The sequence below is a fragment of the Gopherus flavomarginatus genome, chromosome 3 (assembly GCF_025201925.1).
Source record: "Gopherus flavomarginatus isolate rGopFla2 chromosome 3, rGopFla2.mat.asm, whole genome shotgun sequence".
NCBI classification, from domain to species: Eukaryota; Metazoa; Chordata; order Testudines; family Testudinidae; genus Gopherus; species Gopherus flavomarginatus.
The window spans coordinates 272,472,769-272,485,383 of NC_066619.1; the positions used below are offsets into that span (position 1 = coordinate 272,472,769).

Genomic DNA, 12,615 nt, shown 5'->3' on the forward strand with positions numbered 1-12,615 from the left:
CTGGCTGATACTGCAGCCTGCCCCAGTGAACGGGGGTTAGGTGGAGACTGGGCAGTAGCCTATACTGAGGCAAAGCGGGGATAGAGGGTGGGGGTCCCCCAGGAAGGGGAAACCCTCAGAGAAAGGGGTGACTGCTTGGGGGCAGCACTCCATGTAAAAGGGCACTGGGGCCAGGGAGGGACACGGGGCCAGAGGACAGGTGGATCGCCAGCCTGCAGAGGGCACTCCGGAGCTGGAACCGAGCTAATTCCCAGAAGTAACCAGCAGGAGGTGCTGGGGGTGCGGGGGCGGCCATCTACAGGGTCCCTCAACAAAAGCACAACATTTGCTATCATCACAGCACTCCTCACAGTTCTGCTTATTAAATCTCTTTCCAACGTAGTTACTGGCTACCAGAATTGAAATTGCTCTTCTTTCATCAGATACTTTTGCACCGATAAGATTGAATATGCTCAGCTCAACCAATTTAAAAAAAAAAAAAAAACGCTTTTAGTTTTAAAAGTGAAAATTCCAAGAAAACTTGTATAATATCCCATCAGGGTTTGTGCATTTCCCAGACACAGCCAGCATCCTACAAACAAGCATGCATCACTGGGGATATTAATTTAACCCTTTCTGAAGATCCCAGGATGGAACCAAGTTATGATTTCATGGTATCAATGTTCCCTGATGTTATAGCCTGATCTTTCAACAGGGCCTTAATATAGTAGAAGTAAATCAAAGACTTGTTTAAAAGCCACTGGTGGGAACTTTGCCAGAAAAGGCAGACCACTAAGTCAGGAACAAAGGCTGACACAGGAACTGTCAAGAAGACACATTTTCATATCTATTGTGGAACTGATTTACAGTGGGCTTGGAGTTAGTGAAACTGTTCATAGAAAAGGAGGATGAACATCCTGAATTATATCAGTATCCTGCAATGTGCAGATTGTGAGGCCAGTTAGAGTGAACAAATGCATAATTAAGCTGTTCTGTGAAACAAACAGCTTCAATATACGATGGTTCCACTGTGGTCTGATACTGACAGATCTACCTGCTATCTGGAGTGATTCCAGTGCGTGCTTAGCCCGCCCTTTATTCTCTCTCTGAGGGAATCAAGGGGCTGCAGATTAATAAAAAATGGTAAAATACATTCCATGACACTTGTAACCAATTGCATGCCAACTTCTATTCCACTGAAGCCAATGGCAAAAATCTCATCTGCAGCAAAGGAAACAGGACTTTGTCATAAATGTTCTGGCTTATGACATTTTTTCCTGTTTTTTTTTATTATAATAATATCTGTTTCCTGAGTAATGTTGTGTGATGCGAATGACACTCATGGAGCATTGCGCATGGAGCAAGAGCAGCAGATTGTTCCTGCAATGCTGTTTTCCAATAAAAATAATGGTTTTACATTTGGGCAGGGGCTGTTTTTGTTCTGTGTTTCTGCAGCGCCTAGCACAATGGAGTCCTGGTCCATGCCTCGGCCCCGGAGACACTACATTTATATGACTAAATGAATGATACAGGAGCAGGTTTCCATGAGAAAAATAATGGAGTCTTACATGCAAATGCACTGATGCTATTGCTCTCATGGCTACAGCTGCACGATGGGTACAAATATCAGGGGGTAGCCATGTTACTCTGTATCCACAAAAACAAGGAGTATGTTGGCACCTTAAAGACTAACAGATTTGTTTGGGCATAAGCTTTCATGGATAAAAAACCCACTTCTTCAGATGCATGGAGTGAAAGTTACAGATGCAGGCATTATATAATGATTATTATTATATAATGGCTACAAAGTGGCTTCTAATTGTTCTAGTGTAGACAAGCCTATAAACTCTTTGGGGTTGAGACTATATTTATTCTTGCATCTTGTACAGCATTGAACACAATGTGTGTGCTAAATGAGGATAAATAATTTCCATTGTTGTATGCAGTGTTATCATAGCCCTGCCGGTCCAAGGACATTAGAGAGACAAGGTAGGTGAGCTAATATCTTCCATTGGACCAACTTCCGTCAGTGAGAGAGACATGCTTTTGAGCTTACACAGAGCTCTTCAGGTCTGGAACAGGTACTCAGTGTCACAGATAAATCCACCAGCATTTGCATAACCACCAAAAAGTAGCCATTTCTATTGATGTACTCTGTGGCAAGGTGGTCTGGTGCCAAATAGGGATATGCATGCTGTCTATTGCTCCACTTCAGTTCGGGAACCCCACTGCTGCAAATCCATTCATTATACCCTGCACATTGCCTAGAGTCACAGTCCTGCATAGCAGGAGATGGTTAATGGCCCTGCACATTTGAATGACAACAGCCCCCACAGTGCATTTTCCAACCCCAAAATGATTTCCCACTGGTAGCAATCCAGTGTTGCAAGTTGCCACAGTGCAATCATCACTCGCTTCTCCACTGTCAGAGCAGCTCTCATTCTGGTGTCCCTGTGCTGGAGATGCAGGAATGTGGCCTTGCGCATCTGTAAGTTCTGTAGCCACTGCTTGTCATCCCAAGCCTGCATTCCAATGTGAACCCAACAGTCAGTGCTCATTTCTCAGGCCCAGAAGTGGCTCACTGCCATTTCCAGCTGCTCTGTGACTACCACCACCAACCTTGAATTGGTTCTTGCCACATCCTACAGCAATCTGACCTCTAGGAAATCATCATGTTCCCCACGGTGCTTCTTGTGGTTCTGCAAATACTGGTGGATCGTGCATCCTGTGCTTGCAATGTTCATGATCACTGTGCAAAGCTGTGCAGACTCCATGCTTCTGTCGGAGATGGCAGACAGTGACAGGTCCCACGCAGGTTCATGGTATTTTCAAAATAGATGCAAAAATTATGGGATAAAGATGGCACTACAGGATAGGAGCTTAACCCTGCAGTCCTACTTAACCCTGTGCAACTCATTTCTGCCCCACCCTTTGCCAAAACTTCGCAAAGAGTCAGGGAGCTGAATGGCGGCAAGTTGCACTCTGGGATACCTAACCACGGTGAACCACATTGTGCATTGACAGAAACACCCCTACTAAGTACACGCAGCGCTGATGCAAGAAGCAAAGTTTGCATGCACACAAGGATTAAAGTAACTGCAGCGGCTTTATGCCAACGTCACTTGTGTCAGCAAAAGTTTGTAGTGTAGACATGCCCTGAAAGGTGGTACTAGGTTGGCATTCTTCCACTGACCTACCAGTGTCTAAACCAGAAGTTAGGTCAGCTTAACAATGTCACACAGGTGTGACTTTTCATAGCCCTGAGCCATGTAGCAAGGTCAACCCCAGTTTTAGGTATAGACCAGGCCTACTTTAGAGAAATCTGTACTGGTGTAAATGCATCTATGTAGTGACATCTGTGCAAACCCCTAGCACCAGTGCAGCATGAGGCTGGGACTGGTGTGATATACTCTGGTAATTTACTCTCGCTTAGTCACAGCAGAGTGATCCCTATCTTACATCAGCACAATGTATCTATGCTGGGGATCTGCACTGGTGTAGCAACAGTGGCACAAAACACCCAAATATCCACAGGGCTGAAGTCAAAGCACTCCACGGCCTCTGTAATGCGGGTCAGTAAGTTGAAAGGAAGAGTTCACTGCAATGCATGTTTAGCAAGGAAACACAGCGCAGCCCCGAGTCTCATTTTTCACAGTTACAAACTCATTCATTGTTGCCCCAGCCTTATTCATTTGTCCTCTTTGTTAGGAAACCCAGGGAGCAAGAAGAAGAATCGCAAGACATCGCAGGCGAACGCAGCCGTGCTCACAAGGGATGCGTAGAATCCAGCACTCACCTCTGAGGATTCGGCACACCGAACAACATGAGCAAACTGAAAGAGGAGCTGAGCGTTAAGACTCAACCGTGCTGCATCAACAACAATACTTACAAAGCGCTTGACTTTTCTTCCCAAGCTCTGTGGAATGACTCAGGCCTGGTCTACACTTGCGGGGGTGGGGGGGAAGCAAAAATCGACCTAATATACGCAACTTCAGCTACAAGAATAGCGTAGCTGAAGTCGATGTGTCTTAGGTCGACTTACTTCGTGTCCTCACGTTGCGGGGTCAACTGCCACCACTCCCCTGTCATCTCCGCTTCCACCTCTCAGCACAGTGGAGTACAGGAGTCGATGGCAGAGCGATCGAGGATCGATTTATCGTGTCTACACTAGATGCGATAAATTGATTCCCAATAGATCAATCACTACCCGCCGACCCAGGTCTTGTGAGGTAGACAAGTGTTACCATCTCCATTTACCAATGCGGGGACAGACAAAGAGATGTTAAATGCTCTACTGAAGGCCACTGCAGCTAGGGAGTGGTAGAGCGGAAGTTATGTACAGAAGTTCTGGGCTCCCAGCCCTGTGCTCAGACCACTAGACAACACTGCCCTCTGACAAGCTTTTAATAGTCTCTGTAAGACTGAATAAGCCATGCTCCACATAGCATGTGGAGGTTATATGAGAATAACCGCACAGTTCCATAATGTAGGGTTTGCATCCTTACAGATCTACTCAATTCAATAGATTTACAGAGGAGTTATGCTGGAAGCATTAGTTAGTCGTTCACCCAGCTTCTGAGCATTACATCAGAACGGTCATTACTATCACTGCAAATCAGACATGGACAGAGTGTCAAAATCTCTATCTCAGAAGGACACAACAGGCTGTACTTCAGTGGTGTTACACTTGGGATGAAGATGGTCCAGGGAGTTTTATAGAACCCTTCAGTCCCAAGGCACTGGTAACTCACAAGTTGTGAGCTTCGCCTGCAGGCAAGTGGCACCTGTCTTTTAAAACTTCTGAGAAATTGCTCCCAGTCTGGTCCTTACAAAGTATGCCCCCAACTGATCCCTAAATATGGAGAAGATACACATTGGCACTATGAGGAAATGGCTTTGGGAAAGCAAGGTTTGATCCATTGAGCCATCTGATCACTGAGGGCCCGATTCTTGTTTCAGACCAGCACAAATCAGGAGTCACTCCACTTAAGTCAATGTCAGTGTAAAACCAGTGTAAAAGAGAGGTGCCAGAGACTCCATGAAGTCTGCTAGGGACTTGCTATTGATTTTACACAGAAGGCAGTCAGGTACTATGGTGAAGGGGGGCAGGATGAAACTATGGGATACATAGATTAGATCAGAACCAAGCCCTAAACTCAGTTCCTAAGGCTCTGCTTAACTTCACCATGCTGCTGTCTAAAAAAGAAATAGCAGGAAGAGTGAAGAACAGCAGTTCTGATCTCACTTACAAATAATCTTTTCAAGGGGGTTTATTTTCCCAATATGTATCTTAGTTCATGTAACAGACATATTTCCCCCAACCCCCACCCCATCATAGGTTCACTCCCAGAGTCGTTGTGGTTAGTAGATGCACTGAAGTTTAGGAACACTCAAATGACTAATCTGTCATGCACCTAGAGAGTCTGCTCTGCAAATCCTTAGTTTGAGAAGTTACAAGAAAACCCCAATCTGGCCACTTTGCTGAGCAGTGGTGGCCCCAGGGAGTCAGCTGCATCTTCCCAGTTCAGGGCCACCTGGCGCCAGCACAAAGTTAGAACAGAAAGAATCCTGCTTTAACTTACATTGCTGGTGCTAGGTCTCTTCTGCCAAAGAGGTCGGGTCATGAGCTCTGCCGTGCTCCCAGCCCAACCCCGATGTGTCTCTTTATTGGGGCAAGAGGCAGACAAAGGATACACCCTGGAATAAATGTACTCATATAAGCAGATACGTGTCATGACTTCAATGGGCCCTCTGTGCATCCAGCCACCTACTTTGGCCAATGAGAGGGGAAGGGGGATGGAGTCAGTCCTCCTCTCAACCCCCACCCTCCTCTATGGTGGGGACTATCAGGGAAAACACTCCTGCTTGGGTGAATTATCCCTCCCCACAGCCAGTCACCATCAGAGCAGGGTCAACCAGGCGAGCGAGGGAGGCTGTAAACTCCCTTATTGCCCCAAGTGGCTGGGAGAGTCTAGCCCTAAGGCTGCGTCTAAGTGGGTATTCACCCATGAAAGCTCATGCTCCAAAACGTCTGTTAATCTATAAGGTGCCACAGGACTCTTTACTGTCTATACTACGAGTGCTACGATGGCACAGCTGCAGCTACACTGCTACAGGGCTGTAGTGTAGACGCTTACCACATCAAAGGAAGGGGGGTTTCCATCACTGCAGGAAATTTACCCCATTTAGAGGCAGTAGCAAGATCTAAGGAAGAAATCTTCCATCAGCCTAGTCCTGGAGCTGCCAGCTTCATGACCGGGGCTCCACTCCTAGCCCTGCACCTGGCTGCCACCGGCCCCACACCTGGGGCTCTGCTCCTGGCCCCACACCCAGGGTCCCAGCTGTAGGACCCACCCCTAGCTGTGGTCCCAGCCTCAGCCCCCTGTGACAAAGTTCCTCCTCTACCTTGGTGGGTCCTGCGCTTATTGGCAGATTTGCTCACCTCACAGATTCACCATGTGGGTCGGGAAACAGCCCAGAGACCTTCCCCACCGGTAGAAGCCACAGTCCAGGTCAATTCCTCTTCTGTCTAGTCAGAAGTTGGGAGGTTTGGGGGGGAACCTGGGCTCGCTTTCTACTTCAGGTTCCAGCCCAGGGCCCCGTGGGCTACAGCTGTCTAGAGTGCCTCCTGGAACAGCTGCACAACAGCTACAACTCCCTGGGCTACTTCCCCATGGCCTCCTCCCAACACTTTCTTTATCCTCACCACAGGACCTTCCTCCTGGTGCCTGATAATGCTTTTACTCCTCAGTCCTCCAGCAATATACCTTCTCACTCTCAGCTCCTCACATGCACACACCAGACTGAAGTGAGGTCCTTTTTAAACTCAGATGCCCTGATTATCTAGCCTGTCCTAAATGATTCTAGCAGTTTTTTAATTGGCTCCAAGTGTCTTAATTATCCTGCCTGTCTTAATTGGTTCTAGCAGGTTCCTGATTACTCTATTGCAGCCCCTGCTCTGGTCACTCAGGGAACAGAAAACTACTCATCCAGTGACCAGTATGTTTGCCCTTTACCAGACTCCTGTACCCCACTGGTCTGGGTCTGTCACACCCTTACCCCTGTCCGCGTCCCCTCTCACCGACAAGCCACAGCCAGTCCTGGCCTGAGCTCTGGGGAGAGGGGGCACGGACACGGGTCAGAGGGGGTGCAAGGTAAAAATTTTGGGGACTACTGGCTTTCAGCACCCCCACTGTAAAAAGTGTTCCAGTGCCACTGGCCTCAAGCAATGCAGATAAGTCAACCTAAGTTTTAGGTGTAGACTAAACCTAAGTGTATGTCTACACTGCAACGTAAGCCCAGGGTTCAAACTCAGGCTCGAGCCAATCTCCCTTCCATCTACACACAAATCGTGCTAACCTGGGGCTCAGATCCATTCCAGGACTTATAGGGTGAAGGGTCCAAACCTGAGTCAAGCTGGGACCCAGGGTTTAAGCCCTATTTTCTTTGCAGTGTAGATGCAGCCTCGCTAGACTCATGCTTTGGGAGTCTGCCAAAAGTATCCCATGGTGCCATGGACCAACTTTCTTTGTCCTCTGGATCGTCAAATTTGATAGATAGTCAAGTTTTCCCACACTGCACCACAAACAAAGGGCAAGAGTGGCCATGTTTTGTGAGGGCACTAGGAAGTCTGGGATATGAGTGGTTGGACTTGAGCTCGCATAACGCATCACAGACACTGGAGCCCCGGGCTTGGACCCAGGTTTCAACAATTCCTAACCTGGGGTTACAAATGAGGTAACAAACCCAGGGTCTGTTAACTCGAATTCTACTAACCCTGGGCTTAGATTGCAGTGTAGACATTCTCCCCTCCCACGGGGTCCCAGAGTACAAGCTCCAGCCCGAGCCCAAATGTCTACACGGCAATTTTACAGCCCATAGCCTGAGCCTGAGTCAGCTGACACAGGCCAGCCGTGGGTGTTTGAGTGCAATCTAGACACACCCTAGGCATCTATGGGATTGGGCCCTCAGTGCCTTAGTGATGCATGGAGCCATTTGTATTACTATTAAACTGCAGAAAATTGTTTAGCAGCCACCTCTTCACTGAAGCAACATAGAGCTGGTTTAAATCAATTGCCTGTTGATCCACGAGTAATGTAGGCAAAAGGCAGATGGTGCCAGGCGGAGGAAACAACGTAAAGGTTTTAGAAAGACTAACCATGATAGGGTGTGTTCCCCACACTTGTAGAAGGGGATAACATAGGCCAGGTGGGCCAATTAACCTATGAGGCCACACGCTGGGGGATATTTACAGAACCCTAATTAAGAGAAGCAGAAAGCTCACCTGTGGAGCAACAGGAGGGGTGTCCATAAAACCAGGGAGCTGGTGACAGAAAGTGGGCTCTCTGGGATATGGGAGGGAAAGGGGGTTGAACCAAAAAGGAAGGGTTTGTCTAGCAGAGCTAGGAGATTGGGGTTTAGCTATGGTAGTGAATATGAGCCTGGGATAGGCAAGGTAAGTAGTGCAGGGGGGGTGGCAGGTTGGTTTGAGGTAGTACAGACCTCAGCTGCAGGAGACAGTGCCCCTGGACTGGAACCCAGTGTAAGGGGTAGGCCTGGGTTTCCGTACCAGACACTGAATGAGTGAGTGGTACAACTAGGGCAGTGATCTTGAAAACTGTCTGAGACCATTCATCCCAGTCACTGAGGGAATCACTTAGCCAGGGCAGTGGACTTCAGGACTGCCTAGGACCACAGGTGCTGACTTTCAGTTTTTCCTGGCGGTGCTCCACCCCTGCTCTGAGACCCTGCCCCAAGGCCCCACCCTCGCTCTGAATCTTCCTGTCCATCCCCTGAGGCTCTGCTCCTACCCTGCCTCTTCCTCTCCCCTCCCCAAAGTGTGCCATGCTCTAGCTCTGCCTCTTCTCACACATGCTCCTCTGCATCCCCCAGTGTCTCCTGCCTGCCACCGAACAGCTGATTGGTGGTGGGCAGGAAGTGCTGGGGAGAGGGTAGAAGCTGATTGGTGGGGCCCACTGACCAGCTGATTGTCAGGTGGCTGGTGGGTGCTCACTATTTTTTTCCATGGGTGTTCCAGCCTTGGAGCACCCATGCAGTTGATGCCTATGCCTGGGATCCTGTGGAAGATGTTGATAGTACCTGGAAAGGTGAGGACTACAGTGACCTGGCCAGAGGGCCAAGCCAGAAGCGCAAACATTTGAGTCCCGAGAGAGAGCAGTGGAGTGCAACTGCAGGAACGGCTGATGGCCAGGCAGAGCTGGATGCAGCCAGAAGGAGGCGCTACAGTGGTGAGTAGAGCACCCCGCGACACTAACACATGACTTTCTCAAGAGAGAATTTTCCTCCCAAGTGCAAAATAGGAATTTGGATGGGCCATGGACTCTGAGACCTTGTGACAAGATGGAATGTTATTACTAGCAACAGAGAAAGCGGTTCAGGAACAACACACACTCTCCTCCAGAAACTCCCTCCAACAACTGGAACTGATCCCAAAGAGAACCTTCTGGGGGGAGTTAATTGCATATTTTATTAATTTCAGTCACTGAAGTAAAAAGCACATAAGAACCTAGCTAAGGTATTTACCACAGTATCTGAGCACCTTGCAATCTTTAACATTTAACACCTCTGGGAAGTGCTACTATCCCCATTTGACAGATGCACTGAGGCACAGAGACACTAAGGCCCAGATCCTCAAAGGGTATTTAGGCATCTAACTCCGATTAGGAGTAAGGCACCTAAATCCATTTCAGGCTCTGGGACTATGTGACATATCCAAGGTCACCCAGGAAGTCTGTGGTGGAGGAAGAACTTGAACCCAGGTCTCTTAAGTCCTAGGGCTTGGCTACACTTGCGAGTTACCATGCAATAAAGGAGCCCCGAGCGCCCTAGCTCACTCCCCATCCACACTGGCAAGGCACACAGAGCGCTCTGACTCCATGGCTTCAGCACTCCTGGTACTCCACCTCGGTGAGTGGAATAACGTTTGCTGCGCCCCCGCTGGAGTGCCATGGCACCAGCGTGGACGAGGTCTTGCATTACTGCGCTCTGATCAGCCTCCGGAAACATCCCATAATCCCCTATGTCAAGTGGCCACTCTTGTCACTGTTTTGAATTACTGTAGGAATGCAGATATGCCGTTTGAAAGCTCCATTTCTGACAGCCGGGAATGCTGTGCGTGAGAGAGAGAGGCAGAGGGGAGGGGGAGGTCTGCTGCTGTCTGAACTTACAAGACAGTATGCTGACGTGCTCTCAGCCCCCCCAAAAACCCACTCTCTTCCCCCACATACACACAACATACTCCCTGTCACACTCCACCCCACCCCACCCCCCATTTGAAAAGCACATTGTAGTCACTTGCATGCTGGGATAGCTGCCCATAATGCACCACTCCCAATGCCACTGCAAGTGCCACAAATGGGCCACGCCAGCACACTGGCAGCTGTCAGTGTGGACAGACTGTAGAACTTCCCCTACTGCGCTCTCCGAAGGCGGGTTTAACTCTCAGCGCTCTACATCTGCAAGTGTAGCCATGCCTCTAGGCTTGTGCCCAAACAACTAGATTTCCTCTTTTAAAAAACGCAGGACCCAGTAGTGTACGCCAGGCTGGAACAAGTCTCTTCACAAAGCAGGAGTTCCACTTGCAATACGGAGACCCAGTTGTTACAATATGTTAGCATGGGCCAGGATTTCTGTAAATCCTCTTGAAGCTGCAGGAGATTTGTGGCTGTCCCCTGTAATCTAGCTACTGCTGTCACTGTAACTGTCTGGCAGGTTCTCAGACCCTTTACAGGAATGCAAAGCCTTTCAGCTGAGTCACCCTGTCACATACTGTGCACAGAGGCAGAGATACTTTTGCTGATTCCTTCTGATGTCAGAGCAGCTGAGTCCTCTTAGCTCTAACCCAGCAGTATAAAAAGATGTACAATAAATGTTTGAGGTAGAGGGCACCACTGTGTGAGTGCACTCTGCTTGCAGTAGGGTGGGAAGTCCAGCTGCTTACCCCCGTCCATGGCTCCCGAGACATGGTACCACCTGACTGGCAAATCTCTCTCTCCCTCTCACTTGCACACACATGCTGTTTACAAATTTCATTACAAAACACCAAATAACACACAAATCACCTGGATCCTTGATTTTTGCGAGGAGCTCTGAATTCAGCCCAACTTTGCTGAACCGTTCATGAACAGTTCAGTTATCCAGGGCCCATCTTTGGAAGTGTGAAACCAGGCCAAAATCAGCAATTTTGAGTGAGTTTGAGTTCATCTGAGCCCAGTGTCACTCTCTTTAGAATAAAACACAAGGGCTGGTCTACCCACAAAATCAAACACATATCTAAAGCAGGTTTATTGGTTATTTTGGTGGAAGTCTGCATGTGATCACTTATTTTGGATTAAGAATGTCCTATTAGTTGTTGTGAACCCTCTTATTTTAGATTGAGAGTGTCCTGTTAATAAATCAAAATATGACACACAAATTGGAGCCAAGTGTGTTCACACACAAACTTGCCCTGGAATAAGAGAAGTGTGAATTTAAAGCAATTTTATTTTGGTGTAAGTTTGTGTATAGACAAACCCTTACAAATGGGGGGGATGGAAAAAAGATCACCAGAGATCCTTGCGTTTTATAACTTTAAGAATTTGTAAGGTGCTTAAATACGATGATGGTGGTAACCAAGGAACAGACATTACTGGTAGATCCCAGTACTCAAAGCAAACCTTGGGCGGGGAAGTTGCAAATTTACATAAATCTGAAAGCCAGCAAACATTTACACAGACCCCTCCAGAAAATGAAATTGCTAGATTTCAAACAACTCTACTTTCCACTTCACTGACCAGCCTCCAAATGCTGACAAACCTGCTGCTTTCCAGGAGAATCTTACCTCTCTCCAGAATCAAGCAGGGGAGTTACAGGAGTTTTGGCCTGAGGGTGATATAGAAGAGTTCTGGAAACCATTGTCTGGGACAATCCACTATCGAACAAGCTTTCAGATTAATTTATCTGCAGAGATGGCTCAAGCCACACATTTTGGATCTGAACTTGCAAAAATCTTTATAATGAAATCTCTCCCTCTTCTGACCTCCACACTTTTTTGACAAAGCAAAATTTGCACTGCTTTTCTGCTTTGTCCTTCTAGAAGCGGAATCTAATCAAATATATTTCAGAGGTAATTGCTGCTATTCCTCTCCCTTCCCCCACACTTACGGAACATCCCTCATAAATAGCTTTCAAATCTTGGCATCTATCCTTACACATACATTGATAGGGGGGTTATTTATGAGTTGTCTTCGTCTATAGTGCAGTATCTTAACATGATTGTCATATCTACTGTACATTTCAGTGGTGATTCAGAGGACAGTCAAGGTAGGCACTGGTGTACCTAATTCATACTAGATACACACCATGTCATGGGTACAATTTTCAAAATTAGGTGACATAGAAGCGTAAGTCCCATTTTCAAAAGAAAAGTCTAAGTCCCATTGACTTTCGATGAGACTTAAGTTCCTGAGTTATTTCTGAAAATGGAACTTGTGCATAAGTCACTTAAGTACTTTTGAAGATTTTACCCTACGCTCTTTACTCTTTATGATAAATGGACTGCGAGTGTCAATTTCACCCACCCACATTCAGCAGTCACTGGACTTCACTGGTACATGAGAGCTGTTTACTCAGCATGTT

General features: G+C 47.6%; 1 protein-coding gene across 6 annotated transcripts in view; it reads right to left on the minus strand.

Moving 5' to 3' along the window:
- REEP1 (receptor accessory protein 1) overlaps positions 1–12,615 on the minus strand; it is a 121,710-nt gene that overhangs the window by 23,756 nt on the left and 85,339 nt on the right. For 4 of the 6 annotated variants that reach the window (XM_050948013.1, XM_050948012.1, XM_050948015.1 and 1 more), the window contains one exon: positions 3,776–3,811. The exons of the other annotated variants lie outside the window; for them this stretch is intronic. In XM_050948013.1, the coding sequence (XP_050803970.1) occupies positions 3,776–3,811 (36 nt within the window). The remainder of the gene's footprint in view (positions 1–3,775; positions 3,812–12,615) is intronic. 6 annotated transcript variants of the gene reach the window in all.